We start from the raw sequence: 13834 nt of genomic DNA on the forward strand, positions 1-13834 counted from the left end.
GCCCAAATGACAACGTATCAGTATTATTTAATAGTACAAGTCTTATACAAATGGAAAAACCACCTCTGAACTGAGCAACTTAAACATGAGTTTATTATTTTGGTGCATTGAAGATTTCTATAAATAAGTGTGGCAAGTTTGACCAATTCACTCATACTCATGAAAGGTAAAAAAATTCACAGTAGCGCAAATGATTCCAGGAAATACCTGGAGTATGGATAGCTGCCAACATATTCAACATAGGTCAATTTATACATCAAAAGTTAACTTTGCTCCTAATTTCAACATGGCTAATTAAATAAATTACCAAACAGCCTAAAATTCTTCCTCCTATCTTTGTTTCCATACATACTGCAAAAAGATAAAGCACCCCAAATAAGCAAGTCCTGAATAAACGGTAGTAGTAAGCACCAGCAAATTAGTTAACTGCTAAATAATGGAATAAATGCAAAATACAGTCCTTTTGAAAAGATTTTTATTTTCTTGGCACAGACATAAAAATGACATTTGCCTACTAGACAGAGCAGGTGAAGACATATCAGAAATGCATTACATAACGTTCATAGACAGGATGACAGGTCTCATGTTTCCTCAGTTATCTGTGAAATGTATTAAATTATCACAGCATACTGGTTAAACTGGCAAACTTCTCAAGTAAAAGAGTAAGACTGATCTGAATCGATTAAGAATCAGGGCACAGAACCATTCTCAATATGTGATATAATGGTACCTCATTCAACACCACACAGGAATGAAGTATTCTATTTAAATGTTTTTTAGTCAAACAACATTTATCCCTCTAAAATCTAAAGCTATTAATATTAACAATCTTTGATAAAATAATGTGTAACATGCTTCTTAAGCTTTAAAATAGGACATGCAGATTATAATAATGTTCTTTCATTAATATTCCTAATAAAAATGTGAATTGCTTAATTTTCTAGTGTAATACGATATCCTAAAAATGTGCTGGTGAGGTGGATATTTGCCCTACCATAGATAACCCAACATGGCTATGTTTTTAAAATTGTCAGCTTGTTATTATTTATTTATTAGGATTAATTTACTCATTTACTTATTTATTTATCACCAGCCATTGCTTCTTGCTTTTTTTTTTAAAGCAGATTTAATGTTGGTCTTTAGTTACTTTTCTTACCACTTTTAATATAGAAGTTTAATTACAACAGAACTATGTGAATCTTTGATAATTAACGGTTCTCCCTTTCAAGGAAGGTCATTTTTCTAACTGCACAGGTTAGAGAAGGTCAGACATTGAACAATGAAGAAGGAAGGAAAACTTGGAAATCAATGCATCCTTATATAGAAGTCAATCTGCTTTAGGTTGGGAAACCAGAAAACCAATAGGTAACACTAAAGTAGGGTTGAGCATGGGTATTTGGCATCTGAAACATTTTTATATTTTTACTACCCAGAAGTTTTAGCTTACTTGTTTTCCCCTATTTTCACTCCTTCTTCATAGTTAAGGGAGTTGGGCATATGAGTTCTAGGTGAGAAAAGTGTTATCGTACCACTATTTTAACTATAAATGTTACAACTGAATAATGAAATGGATTTTTGCAACTCCTTTCTTTCAGCTGAAAGTATAATGATCTAATTGTGCCTTCTTGAGACAAAAAGAGATAGTTTTAAAAAAAATCATCTAGAAAATAAGTACTATTAAAAATGTCAAATCATACAAATGTTAAGTCTTTTTCCTTTTATGACTTCTCCAGATTTAAGTTATCTTAAAATAACATGAAAAACTATTCAAGTGATTTTATTGGATTCAAGATAACTGTTGAATTCATATCTCTATTTTAAGCTTGTTCTCCATGCTAAACTTGTCAACAGTTTTCAGTTAACAGGAAACCAATATAATACACTTTTATACACAAACTAAAACTAGTTATTTTTAGAAAATTAATATAGTACCTTTTTCTTTAAAATTCTCATAAATATATCTGAAGGTTTGCATTACGAAAATGTAAACCATCTCAAAGTAGGAAAATGGAACGCAAGACTAATTTTATACAATTTTTCTTAGAAAATAAATTTCTAATACTTTGTGATTTTTTCATATAGCCTATGCATCATTAGCACAATTAAATATATGTTAAATATACTGTTGAAATTCATTGTATTAAAAACATATTACACTATGAGTGAAAAAAATAAAAGCACATTATAAACATCTGTGCTTCACTTACAAACATATATTGTAGGTGGACATTTCCATCATTCCATATTCATTTAGTATCTTCTGAATGCAATTTGGAAGGTGCTAGAAATACTACTAGTAAAAGGTTGAGGAGGTTAATTAACCACAGTTTATTCAGTATATACTGTTACTAAAGAAAATATATACCACCATTTGAAGATACTTTTCCATTTCTTTCATTATTACATTCTCATGTTTCATTTCACTTATGTACAAAAAGAATATTACATGATTTTTCTTTTTCAAACTCTGGCTTTCAAATTATTTATTTCTAGACATTTGAAGAATACTTATTGAATTCAAAAGACAAACATTCCATTGGTAGTGATAATTTTTATCTTACTCAAATCAAAAACTACATTAGCAAAACCAATGCTTTATAGTCTAACCTATTAGGGCATCAATATTATATGAATGAGATTTAAAAAATGACTTTAGCATGTGCATATAAAGCATTTATATTACATTATGACTGCATTCAACAACAGAACTGATTGCATACTTAAGAAATATGCATAAGTCAACTATAAGTCATAGAGTGTTTCAAGAACAGCAGCAATTGACCAGGCTTGTGTTTCACAGCTGAAAGGACAGTATTGGCCATTCTCGTTGGTCAGCTCTGGAAGGCCTTTCCAAGGGGATCTTAAAGAAAGAAGAGCCATTTTATGAGATATAATCAAACATATATCTTGTTGGATTAACAAAATAGGCAATACAGCTGGTGATTTTTGCCTTCTCTTTTAGAAAACAACCATATGTGCCCATTTACTACAAAATAAAACAGGCTATCCTAAAGATTATATATAAAGAACTTAGACTGAAATTATTCTTTGACATTCAATCTTTAGGATTTAAGACTTTCAATTACAAAGGAGTCCCTTTAAGTACCGAAAACAGGAAAATACCACTACAAGTAATGTAAGTATAGAGATAAACATCCTCTCAGGCCTAAATTTACTTCTTTTAGAGTAAGTTTATGAGACTCAAATTATAATTATATGAATGTACTATGTTTGATCTTGACAAAATTATAAAATGAACATGAAATGATGCAGAAGGAAAAGACAATGATTAGGAAAAACGTGCCAGTTAATATAACAATTCAAATTTCTACACAAATTTCTCATTTTCCTGAATAATAGTACAGTTGATATTTACTGTACATTTACTATGCCCTAATACTAGTGCTTTATGTACATTATCTCAGTTAATACTCACGGCAACCCTATGAGGTAGGTATCATGACTATTCTTCTAGAATAGAAACACATAGAACTTTAAGGAGAAAGAGGCAAATCCATAATTGTAAAATAAAATGTTACCTTTCTAGGTAACTCACAGTACAAGTAGACAGAAAATCTGCAAGTATTTTGTACCACACTAGCCTGCAATGCAGGAGATTGGGGTTCGATCATTGGGTCAGGAAGATCCACTGGAGAGGGAAATGGCAACCCACTCCAGTATTCCTGCCTGGAAAATTCCATGGACAGAGAAACCCAGAGGGTTATAGTCCATGGGATCACAGAGTCAGACACAACTGAGGGACTAACACTCATCAACGTAGTTGACATTTTAAGAACACCCCATCCAATGTCGTGGCTTCCCTTGTAGCTCAGTTGGTAAAGACTGCCTGCAACACAGGACACCTGGGTTCGATCTGTGGGTTGGGAAGATCCCCTGGAGAAGGAAATGGCAATCCACTCCAGTATTCTTGCCTGGAGAATCCCATGGACAGAGGAGCCTGGCGGGGCTATAGTCCACGGGTTTGCAAGAGTCGGACATGACTTAGCAACTAAACCACACCACCATCCAATGATAACAGAAGGCACACTATTTTACTTGCAGTTTAGTGACCTAGTTAGAACATATTTTGAGCTATAAAATAAGAATCAATAAGTTTAGAAAGATTAGTCATATAAAATACATTTTTTGACCACAATAGAATTAACTTTGAAATCAGTTATAGAAACATCTCTGGAAAATTCCTAAATATTTTAAAACTAAATAACACCTTTATAAATAACCTATGAGTCAAAGAAGAAGCTAAAGGGAAAAACCGAAAGTATTTTCAACTGAATTAAAAAAACATAACACATCAGAATTTTGGGGTATTGTTAATTTAGTACATAGAAAGAAATTTAGCAATAAGTACCTATACTAGAAAAGAAGAAGTCTTTAAATCAGTGACCTCAACTTGTACCTTGAAAAAAACAGAAAAAGAAAATAAACCTAAAGTAAGTAGAAGAGAATCATAAAAATTAGCATAGAAATCAGTGAACTAAAAACTGAATAATATGAAAAAAAATTGACAGACTCAATACCTGGTTCTTTAAGAAGACCAATAAAATTGATAAGCCTCTAGTCAGACAGATCAGAAAAAAAAAAGGGAAAATACAACTTATCAACATCAAGAATGAGAATACTGACATTATTACAGATTCTATAGAAAATTTAAAAAGTAATAATGTACTTTAGGTGAAACCATTTCATGATTTGTGGCAAATATTTTTGATCTATCTTTTCATTTAATCTTGACAATAAGTAATGAGATATTATCATTCCCACGTTATAGATGAAGAAATTTATTTCAGAGACGTTAAGTAATTTGCTGAAAGTCGCACATGAAAATTAGCAGCAAGGACAGAATTTGAATCCAAAGCTCATAGTTAAAGCTAATGGTAATAAAAGTAGCTATAGGAAACAGTAAGAAATAAAAATGGAAAGGTAGTTGGAGAAAAAATTGTGGAAACTAAAAAATTCAGATTTCATTTTGTAACCAATGGGGAATTGCTAAAGATTTTTAAACATAAGATTAAAATTGTGAGAGTTACACGTCAACAAGATTGAGCTTGTTTAGGGTGATATGACAAAATGGAGAGAGAAGAGTGGAAGTCTGGAGGCTGATTGCCTAGTCCAGAGAAAAGATTATGAGTTACAGACTAGGCACGGGCAAAAGAAAGGAAGACGGTGGGTTATTAAAAGGAAGAGAGCTAGAATCAACTCTTGACAACTATCTGGATGTTCTGGAGAGGTAATGAAGTAAAGTTAAAAAGTACCTGGGGTGTCTGAGCGTGCAGACCATGAATAATGGTAATACTGTAACAAGGATGGGAAGCATAGGAAGAAAAAAACTGTGAGAGAAAATGAGTGATGGCAGAAGGACATCCAAGGTAAGAAGTTTATTAAGTAGTTGAAAAGTAGAAGAGGAGTTTATGAAAGTTCAAAATTACCTGAAGAGTGAAGATGTGAGACTAGGTGAAATATAACAGAAGACAAGGTAGACAGAAAAGAAAAGAAGATCAAAGATAGATTTTTTTTTCAGAATGAATGTGTTTTTAGGTTCCAGAAAGCAAAGCCAGAAAAACAGCAAATAGAGCCAATCATGTGGTGGTTAAGGGCACAGTCCGTGAAACCATATTGCCTGGAGTTTAGTAAGAGCTCTACCAAATAACTTGCCATTTGACTGTGTATAAATTACTTAAATTTCTAAGCTTCCATTATAAAATGGAGATAGTAGCTCATATCTGAGTTAGTATCTTATTATCTTTATTAGTGTAATAATAAATTAATCCTCAAAACAACACCAGCACATACCTTAAATAGACGAGGAAACAGAGGCTTAGAGAAGTTAAATAACTTGCCCACAACCACTCAGCTAATAAGGGGAGATGCGACGCTCGGAAACCAGTAATAGTAGCTATCTTATATAGCTTTTGGGATGAAATGAGTAATGTTATATGAATGCATTTAGAACAATGTCTGAAGATACTAAGTATTCAATAAATATTATTTGCTACTATTATAATTGTTACTGTTACTAGGTTAACAAGGGAAATTTAATGCTATGGCTAGCATAGGTTTTTCATGAAAAGAGGAAAGCAACGATATAGCCAGTCAAAGAAGAGAACTGAGAAGAAGTCATAGGATCTGGGAACCAGAAAGGATCTTCTTGAGTGGCTTCACCAGAATGGTGAGGGCAAAACAAAAGGCAGCTTGCATGTGATGACGACTGAGTTGGGTCAGAAAGCAAACAAACAAACAAAAAAACTAATTCTATAGAAAATGTGGATCCTGGAAAGAAAATAGAATGATAAAACAAAGCTTGAGGTAGGAACATTATGAAGGGACTTTGTTTTAGGGTAGGCTGACAGGTTATCTTCATAGCTTAGGAAGGAAGGATCAAGTGGAAAACCAAGTAAGGATAATCATTTGACAAGGACGTGGAACAGATAGGAGGGATGGGATTATAGGCAAAAGTAGAAAAATATCTCTTCAGTGCAAGATATTCTTACTCCTCATGGAAAAAAGGGAAGAAACAAAAGTAATGCAAATATTGGGAAATATTGTCGTGCAATAAAGGTCAGAACACAAGAATGTTTACATTACAAAGACTTCAGACTTAATCTCTGGATGAGGTAGAAGTGTGACAGGACTGTTTCTGGACTGTATTTAAGCTAATGAAACTAAACTTTGAAAAAAAAACTTTGACAACATTCATGGTGATAGATGGAAGCCCCAAGTGTTCCTGTAGTAGAGGAGATAAAATATATGTTGCTCATGCATATTATAAATATGATATATGTACATCATATAAGATGTACATATATCTAGGATTAATCTAGAATTTGTAAAATAAGATAGCTTTTGACCGAGTTATATCATCTTAAAAAGGCACATAACTCTGATACTATTTATCTGCTAATAGTTCAGACAAAGGATGTGACAAATGGGTTTGTAATAGTCAAAACACCAATACTGATATTTTAATTATATTATAAAACCATTTATGAAAATATTTATCAATATATCTTCAAATAGGTGAACTCAAAAGGCCAAGCCTGAAACCTTCAGTTTTTGTATATATCCTGTACTAACCATATAAAAAAAATCAGAAAAATTAAAAAAAAACCAAAGGTTATTCCATCACACATACAAATCATGCAATATCAAGTATTTAAATAACACTTTAAATAATTAAAATAAGGTGAAAATTACATAGAACGTGTGTTAAAGAGTACAACTTTCAAATTTCATTGTGATACATAGAATATACAGAAATGAATTCTATGGAAAAGCCATTTACTTAATAGCTAATAAATTGACTAAACACTCAGTTCAGTTCAGTTGCTCAGTCGTGTCTGACTCTGCGATCCCATGGACTACAGCACGAGAGGCCTCCCTGTTCATTACCAACTCCTGGAGTTTACTCAAATGCATGTTCATTGAGTCAGTGATGCCATCCAACCATCTCATCTGTTGTCCCCTTCTCCACCCACCTTCAATCTTTCCCAGCATCAGGGACTTTTCAAATGAGTCAGTTCTTTGCATCAGGTGGCCAAAGTATTGGGGTTTCAGCTTCAAAATCAGTCCTTCCAATGACTATTCAGGACTGATTTCTTTTAAGGTGGACTGGTTGGATCTCTTTGCAGTGCAAGGAACTCTCAAGAGTCTTCTCCAACACCACAGTTCAAAAGCATCAATTCTTCGGTGCTCAGCTTTCCTTTTTTTTTTTTTTTCAGCTTTCCTTATAGTCCAACTCTCACATCCATACTTTCATGCATTGGAGAAGGAAATGGCAACCCACTCCAGTGTTCTTGCCCAGAGAATCCCAGGGACGGGGGAGCCTGGTGGGCGGATGTCTATGGGGTCGCACAGAGTCAGACACGACTGAAGTGACTTAGCAGCAGCAGCAGCACATCCATACATGACTACTGGAAAAACCGTAGTTTTGACTAGACAGATCTTTGTTGGCAAAGTAATGTCTGCTTTTTAATATGTGGTCTAGGTTGGTCATAATTTTCCTTCCAAGGGGAAGTGTCTTTTAATTTCATGGCTGCAGTCATCATCTGCAGTGATTTTGGAGCCCTCTAAAAATAAAGTCTGTCACTGTCTCCACTGCTTCCCCATCTATTTGCCATGAAGTGATGGGACCAGATGCCATGATCTTAGTTTTCTGAATGTTGAGCTTAAAGCCAACTTTTTCACTCTCCTCTTTCACTTTCATCAAGAGCTCTTTAAGTCTTCTTCACTTTCTGTGATAAGGGTAGTGTCACCTGCATATCTGAGGTTATTGATATTTCTCCGGCAATCTTGATTCCAGCTTGTGCTTCATCCTGCCCAGTGTTTCTCATGATGTACTCCGCATATACATTAAATAAGCAGGGTGACAATATACAGCCTTTAAGGACTCCTTTCCTGATTTGGAACCAGTCTGTTGTTCCATGTTCAGTTCTAACTGTTGCTTCCTGACCCACATACAGATTTTTCAAGAGGCAGGTCAGGTAGTCTGGTATTCCCATCCCTTTCATAATTTTCCACAGTTTGTTGCGATCCACACAGTCAAAAGCTTTCACACAGTCATTAAAGCAGAAGTAGATGTTTGTCTGGAACTCTCTTGCCTTTTCAATGATCCAATGGATGTTGGCAACTTGACCTCTGGTTCCTCTGCCTTTTCTAAATCCAGCTTGAACACCTGGGATTTCACGGTTCACGTACTATTGAAGCCTGGCTTGGAGAATTTTGAGCATCACTTTACTAGCGTGTGAGATGAGTGCAATTGGGTGGTAGTTTGAGCATTCTTTGGCATTGCCTTTCTTTGGGATTGGAATGATAACTGACCTTTCTGAGTCCTAAAGCCACTGCTGAGTTTTCCAAATTTGCTAACATATTGAGTTCAGCACTTTTACAGCATCATCCTTTAGGATTTGAAAGAGCTCAACTGGAATTCCATTACCTCCACTAGCTTTGTTCATAGTGATGCTTTCTGAGGCCCTCTTGACTTCGTATCCCAGGATGTCTGGTTCTAGGTGAGTGGTCACACCATCGTGAGTGTCTCGGTCATGAACATTTTTTTTGTATAGTTCTTCTGTGTATTCTTGACAGCTCTTCTTAATATCTGCTGCTTCTGTTAGGTCCATACCATTTCTGTCCTTTATTGTGCACATCTTTGCATGAAATGTTCCTTTGGTGTCTCTAATTTTCTTGAAGAGATCTCTATTTCTTTGTACTGATCACTGAGGAAGGCTTTCTTATCTCTCCTTGCTGTTCTTTGGAACTCTGCATTCAAATGAGTATATCTTTCCTTTTCTCTTTTGCCTTTCACTTCTCTTCTTTTCACAGCTATCTGTAAGGCCTCCTCAGACAACCATTTTGCCATTTTGCATTTCTTTTTCTTGGGGATGGTCTTGATCCCTGTCTCCTGTACAAAGTCATGAACCTCTGTCCATAGTTCATCAGGCACTCTGTCTATCAGATCTAATCCCTTGAATCTATTTGTCACTTCCACTGTATAATTGTAAGGGATTTGATTTAGGTCATACCTGAATGGTCTAGTGGTTTTCCTTGCTTTCTTCAATTTCTTCAATTTAAGTCTAAACACGAAACACTAATTTCAGAAATTACATGCTCTGATGACTTACCTCTCAAGATGAACATAATGTCGAGAAAGGACATTTTTAACCAAAAATATAGTTTTTGCAGTAGTCTCCGGACCCATCAATCTGGAAAAGTACAATTTTGCACGAAGAAAATACCCAACAGGCCATAGCCACTCCTGAAAAATATAAAAATGAAGAGAAAAGAGCTGTGAATATCTAAAATTTTTTGAAAAATAACAAATTAAAAAGTCGAAGAAATAAAAAGAAATTCTTACAGGTCCTTGGTGATAATTGAAACCTTTAGCAAGATTATAGTTGTCATTGTCTAAGGCATTGTCATAAGTTCCACAGTAAACCATATCACTGCAAAATGATTGAAATTTAGATTAAAAAAAGATCAGACATTATATAAAAAGCACCAGGAAAATTTCCTACTGGAAAAGGTAAGAAATAATAAAATTATTTTATCTTCCAATCTGTAGTCTAAAGCTCATCATCCACCTAACCCTAAATTAGTATATATTGAGTTTAGAATGTGTTAGGGGATGATTAACAAATGCTTAATACCTAATACAAAAAATATAAAATATTCAGATATCTTGCTTTCAAAAAGACACTAAATTATGGTTAAAGTTGATTATTTCACTTGTGCTTCGTTGCTTAGTTGTAGTTGACTCTTTGTGACCCCAGGGACTGTAGCCCGTCAGGCTCCTCTGTCCATGGAATTCTCTAGGCAAGAATACTGGAATAGTTAACCATTCCCTTCTCCAGCATTATCTTCTCAACCCAGGGATCGAACCTGGGTTTCCTGCATTGCAGGTAGATTCCTTACCGTCTGAGCCACAAGGGAAGCCCCTAATATACTTATAACAATTAAAATATACACATAATAATTTGAATTAGTAAACATTAATGATAAAGTTTTTAATTATTATATATCAGAAAGGCTGTTTTTTAAACTTCTCCATTAAGTTTTTTTTTTTTTTTTTTTAAATTTTATTTTATTAGTTGGAGGCCAATTACTTCACAACATTTCAGTGGGTTTTGTACATTGACATGACACATTAAGTAAAATTGGTAGATTACCAGATTATAAATAGCAACTGAATATAATTTACATATATTTACAAACTAAACAAAGTTACAAACACTGCAATATTTAATACAAGATAGTTATCTATACTCTCTTTAATTAAATTATTGCTTTTTTTCTTTTAGTGAGATAGATAGATCTTATCACAAAAGTATGTTTTTTTCTGTGGGTTTTTGTTCTGACCAGTGGTTCTTACCACGAAAACATTGAGAATACTTTAGAAAGCAGATAAGTTCACACATATAAAATTTTGCATCTCAAGAGTGAAATGAGTAAACAATACGTTAGGAAAAATCTACAAAGGTAAGACTACAACAAAATGGGATCTCTCACATATGAAACAGAAGGCAAATGATGATGGGCATCCAATTTTAAAGCAAAACAGTAGAAGAAAAATAGAAACATCATTATAAACTCAAGAAAAAATAAAAATTGGAAAAGAAATGCAAAATGAGATAAACATTTAATCATAAAAACAAAATTACTTATTGGCTTAAATAAAAACAGTGATGTAATTATTTAGAGAAAATGGAAAGGGTTCAGGGCGAGGTAATAACACAGTTAAATCTGCCATCAAAAGAAGTGATGTGATCTGTCATCACAAGAGGTAAGCAAATAACATCTAATATTTAAAGGAGTCAAGAAATAGCTACAAACACATACTATTTAGAATTATAGGAGGAACTACTAGGAGTAACAACTTCTAAAATAAATATTGTTTCTGAGGAAACAATAAATCTATGCCTCCAATGTTAATAATCATCATGTATGACTTTTATGATCTGAAAAAATAGGCATTAGAAAATATTCATATGACATCTTAGTTTTATAAAATTAAAATTCTTTTATTGATGATTGAATTTAGGACAAGCCCACTTTGAACCCTGACGATTATTGAAGATGTTGTTGCTGCTTAGATGCTAAGTCGTGTCTGATTCTTTGCAACCCCATGGACCGTAGCCCTCCAGGCGTCTCTGGCCATGGGATTCTCCAGCCAAGAACACTGGAGTGGGCTGGTGTCCTTCTCCAGGAGATCCTCCTGACCCAGGGACCGGGGCTCACATTTCCTGCATTGGCAGGTGGTTGTTTACCACCGAGCCACTGGGGGGGGCCCCTTAAGGAAGACATGGAAGGTCTTTTTAAAAATTCAGTTTGAATGCAACTTTAGAGATTTAACTGATAAGCAAAAAAATTATGACCTGATGAAATAAAATAACGCCATTTTTAACACCCATATTTCGACTTACTCTGAACTCACAGTTTTCATGCCAGTATTAATATAATTAAATATCATTAGATATTAAATATAATATGAACTACATTCTTAATACTTTTTAACTTACTCTGGATCCAAAGTTTTCATGCCAAGAGGACCAAGCAATTTTTTTTCTGCAATCTCCAAAGCCTTCCATGCTTTTTGGGTCGTAAAGAGCTCAGGGGCCTAATGGGTGTCAAAAACAAATATACAAACTTTTTGAGATCACAGAAGTGTCTACCCACACTAGGAAAAAAAACTATAAACTTGGGAAATAATGAAAACTTAAAAAATACAGTGCAGGTCCAGAAGATCAGCGTAGATGTCTAATCAGACCTAATTCTATCAGGCCGACTTGGAAGTACTGATCTTGGCCTCAGAGGTTAGGGAAGCTGTTTGGGGTGATTGTTTCCTTGTGTCACTTTAAGCAAGTTTACTAGTTCCAAAAGGAAGTTGCCATAGTGCCAATGAAGGCAGAACATACGATTTACATTATCTTCCTTTAAGTTCACCTGGAACTCATTTTTTGCTTTTAGTGTCATAATGAAACACAGAAGGATATGCACTGTAATAGCATGAGTACATTTACTTGTGATATGGAGAAGGAGAGAAAGATGACTAAGTGACTAAAACTCCACATTAAATTTAAATGTTAAATAAAATCAATGCACACTGAACCAAAGCTACCTTTATGTACTTTTGTATTTTTTATTCTACTATAATTAATAATACAATATTAAATACTCTTTTGACAAGGTGGCAACACCTGTATACAGATGTTGAACACGTACCTTCTCTGTTTTACTGTACTTTATTTTGAGACTAAAGTATAGATAAAAAAGGAGAATCAAGCATTCTTGAGTAGACAGAACTAATTAGAGCAATACAACAAAGCAAAAGGCAGAATGTGAATTGAAGCTACTCATATTAGTTCATTAGTCCAGATGTTTCCGACTAGTGAGCTGAGGCATGGCACAGGTGTGCAGAGAAACAGAGGCCCGCAGCTTTCCCCACAGCTGGGTGGGGTCTGGGACTCAAAGAAGCGGCTGGGTCTGGCAGCAACCTAGTCCATTTCGCCCAGTGTGCTGTAAAAAGTTCATCATTTTCCTTTTCTAAAAATCATCATTTTCTATGTGCTATGACATAAAAACATTGAGAAGAACTTCATTAGCCATCACCCATTATTTTCTATCTCTTGACATCAAATGTTATAGTTAAGGGTGTTACGCTTTATTCATTAGAAAAGGCCATATAGTCTCTGGCCATACCACTCTGAATGCACCTGATCTTCTCTGATCTCGGATGCTGAGTAGAGTTGGGCCTGGTTAGTACTTGGATATGAGAAAAGACCATATAAAACTAGCTAGTAAATAACTCACTTTTTAACAATTCAATGAATTTGAGAACAAATGAGAATAAAGAACTAAATAAACCCTATCATGACATTTTTGAAATCTGAAAAGAACAAAGCAGATTACTCACCACAACCATTGCTATGGTAAAGTTAGGCCTGAGCTGGTAGTCACACCACGGGCTTGACGCTCCGTAACTGTCTTTGTATATGCCCCGTTTGTGTACCAGATTAGGGTGCTTTTCATTGACATCTGCAGGGTCTTCTGACACATAAAATAACTTTTCAAAGTTCTCTTGTATTTTTCTGTTCCATTCATCATATGAGACTCTCACAAGCTTTCCTGAAACATTATAAAAGACTTGGTAGTTTTAAGCATTCAGAGAAACTCATACATTTAGTTAAAGCTCAAGAGTAATATTTAGTCAATAAATTATACACTTTTTTGGAAAGTGTCAGGGTCTTTTGAAGGACACTAGCCAGAAATAAAAAATTATCTTTCACTGTATTACTGAAAAAGGATTAGACTCCAACAAATGATC

The 13834-nt window shown here is 34.4% G+C and overlaps 1 protein-coding gene across 3 annotated transcripts in view; it reads right to left on the bottom strand.

The window, feature by feature from the left end:
• Positions 1–458: 458 nt before the first annotated feature.
• AGL (amylo-alpha-1, 6-glucosidase, 4-alpha-glucanotransferase) overlaps positions 459–13834 on the bottom strand; it is a 97038-nt gene continuing 83662 nt past the window's right edge. For all 3 annotated transcript variants that reach the window (XM_065908166.1, XM_065908149.1, XM_065908158.1), the window contains exons 30-34: positions 13424–13635; positions 12030–12127; positions 9869–9956; positions 9636–9769; positions 459–2860 (exon numbers count right to left, since the gene is read on the bottom strand). In XM_065908166.1, the coding sequence (XP_065764238.1) occupies positions 2743–2860; positions 9636–9769; positions 9869–9956; positions 12030–12127; positions 13424–13635 (650 nt within the window). In that variant the 3' untranslated portion in view covers positions 459–2742. The remainder of the gene's footprint in view (positions 2861–9635; positions 9770–9868; positions 9957–12029; positions 12128–13423; positions 13636–13834) is intronic.

The sequence above is a fragment of the Muntiacus reevesi genome, chromosome 1 (genome assembly GCF_963930625.1).
Source record: "Muntiacus reevesi chromosome 1, mMunRee1.1, whole genome shotgun sequence".
NCBI classification, from domain to species: domain Eukaryota; kingdom Metazoa; phylum Chordata; class Mammalia; order Artiodactyla; family Cervidae; genus Muntiacus; species Muntiacus reevesi.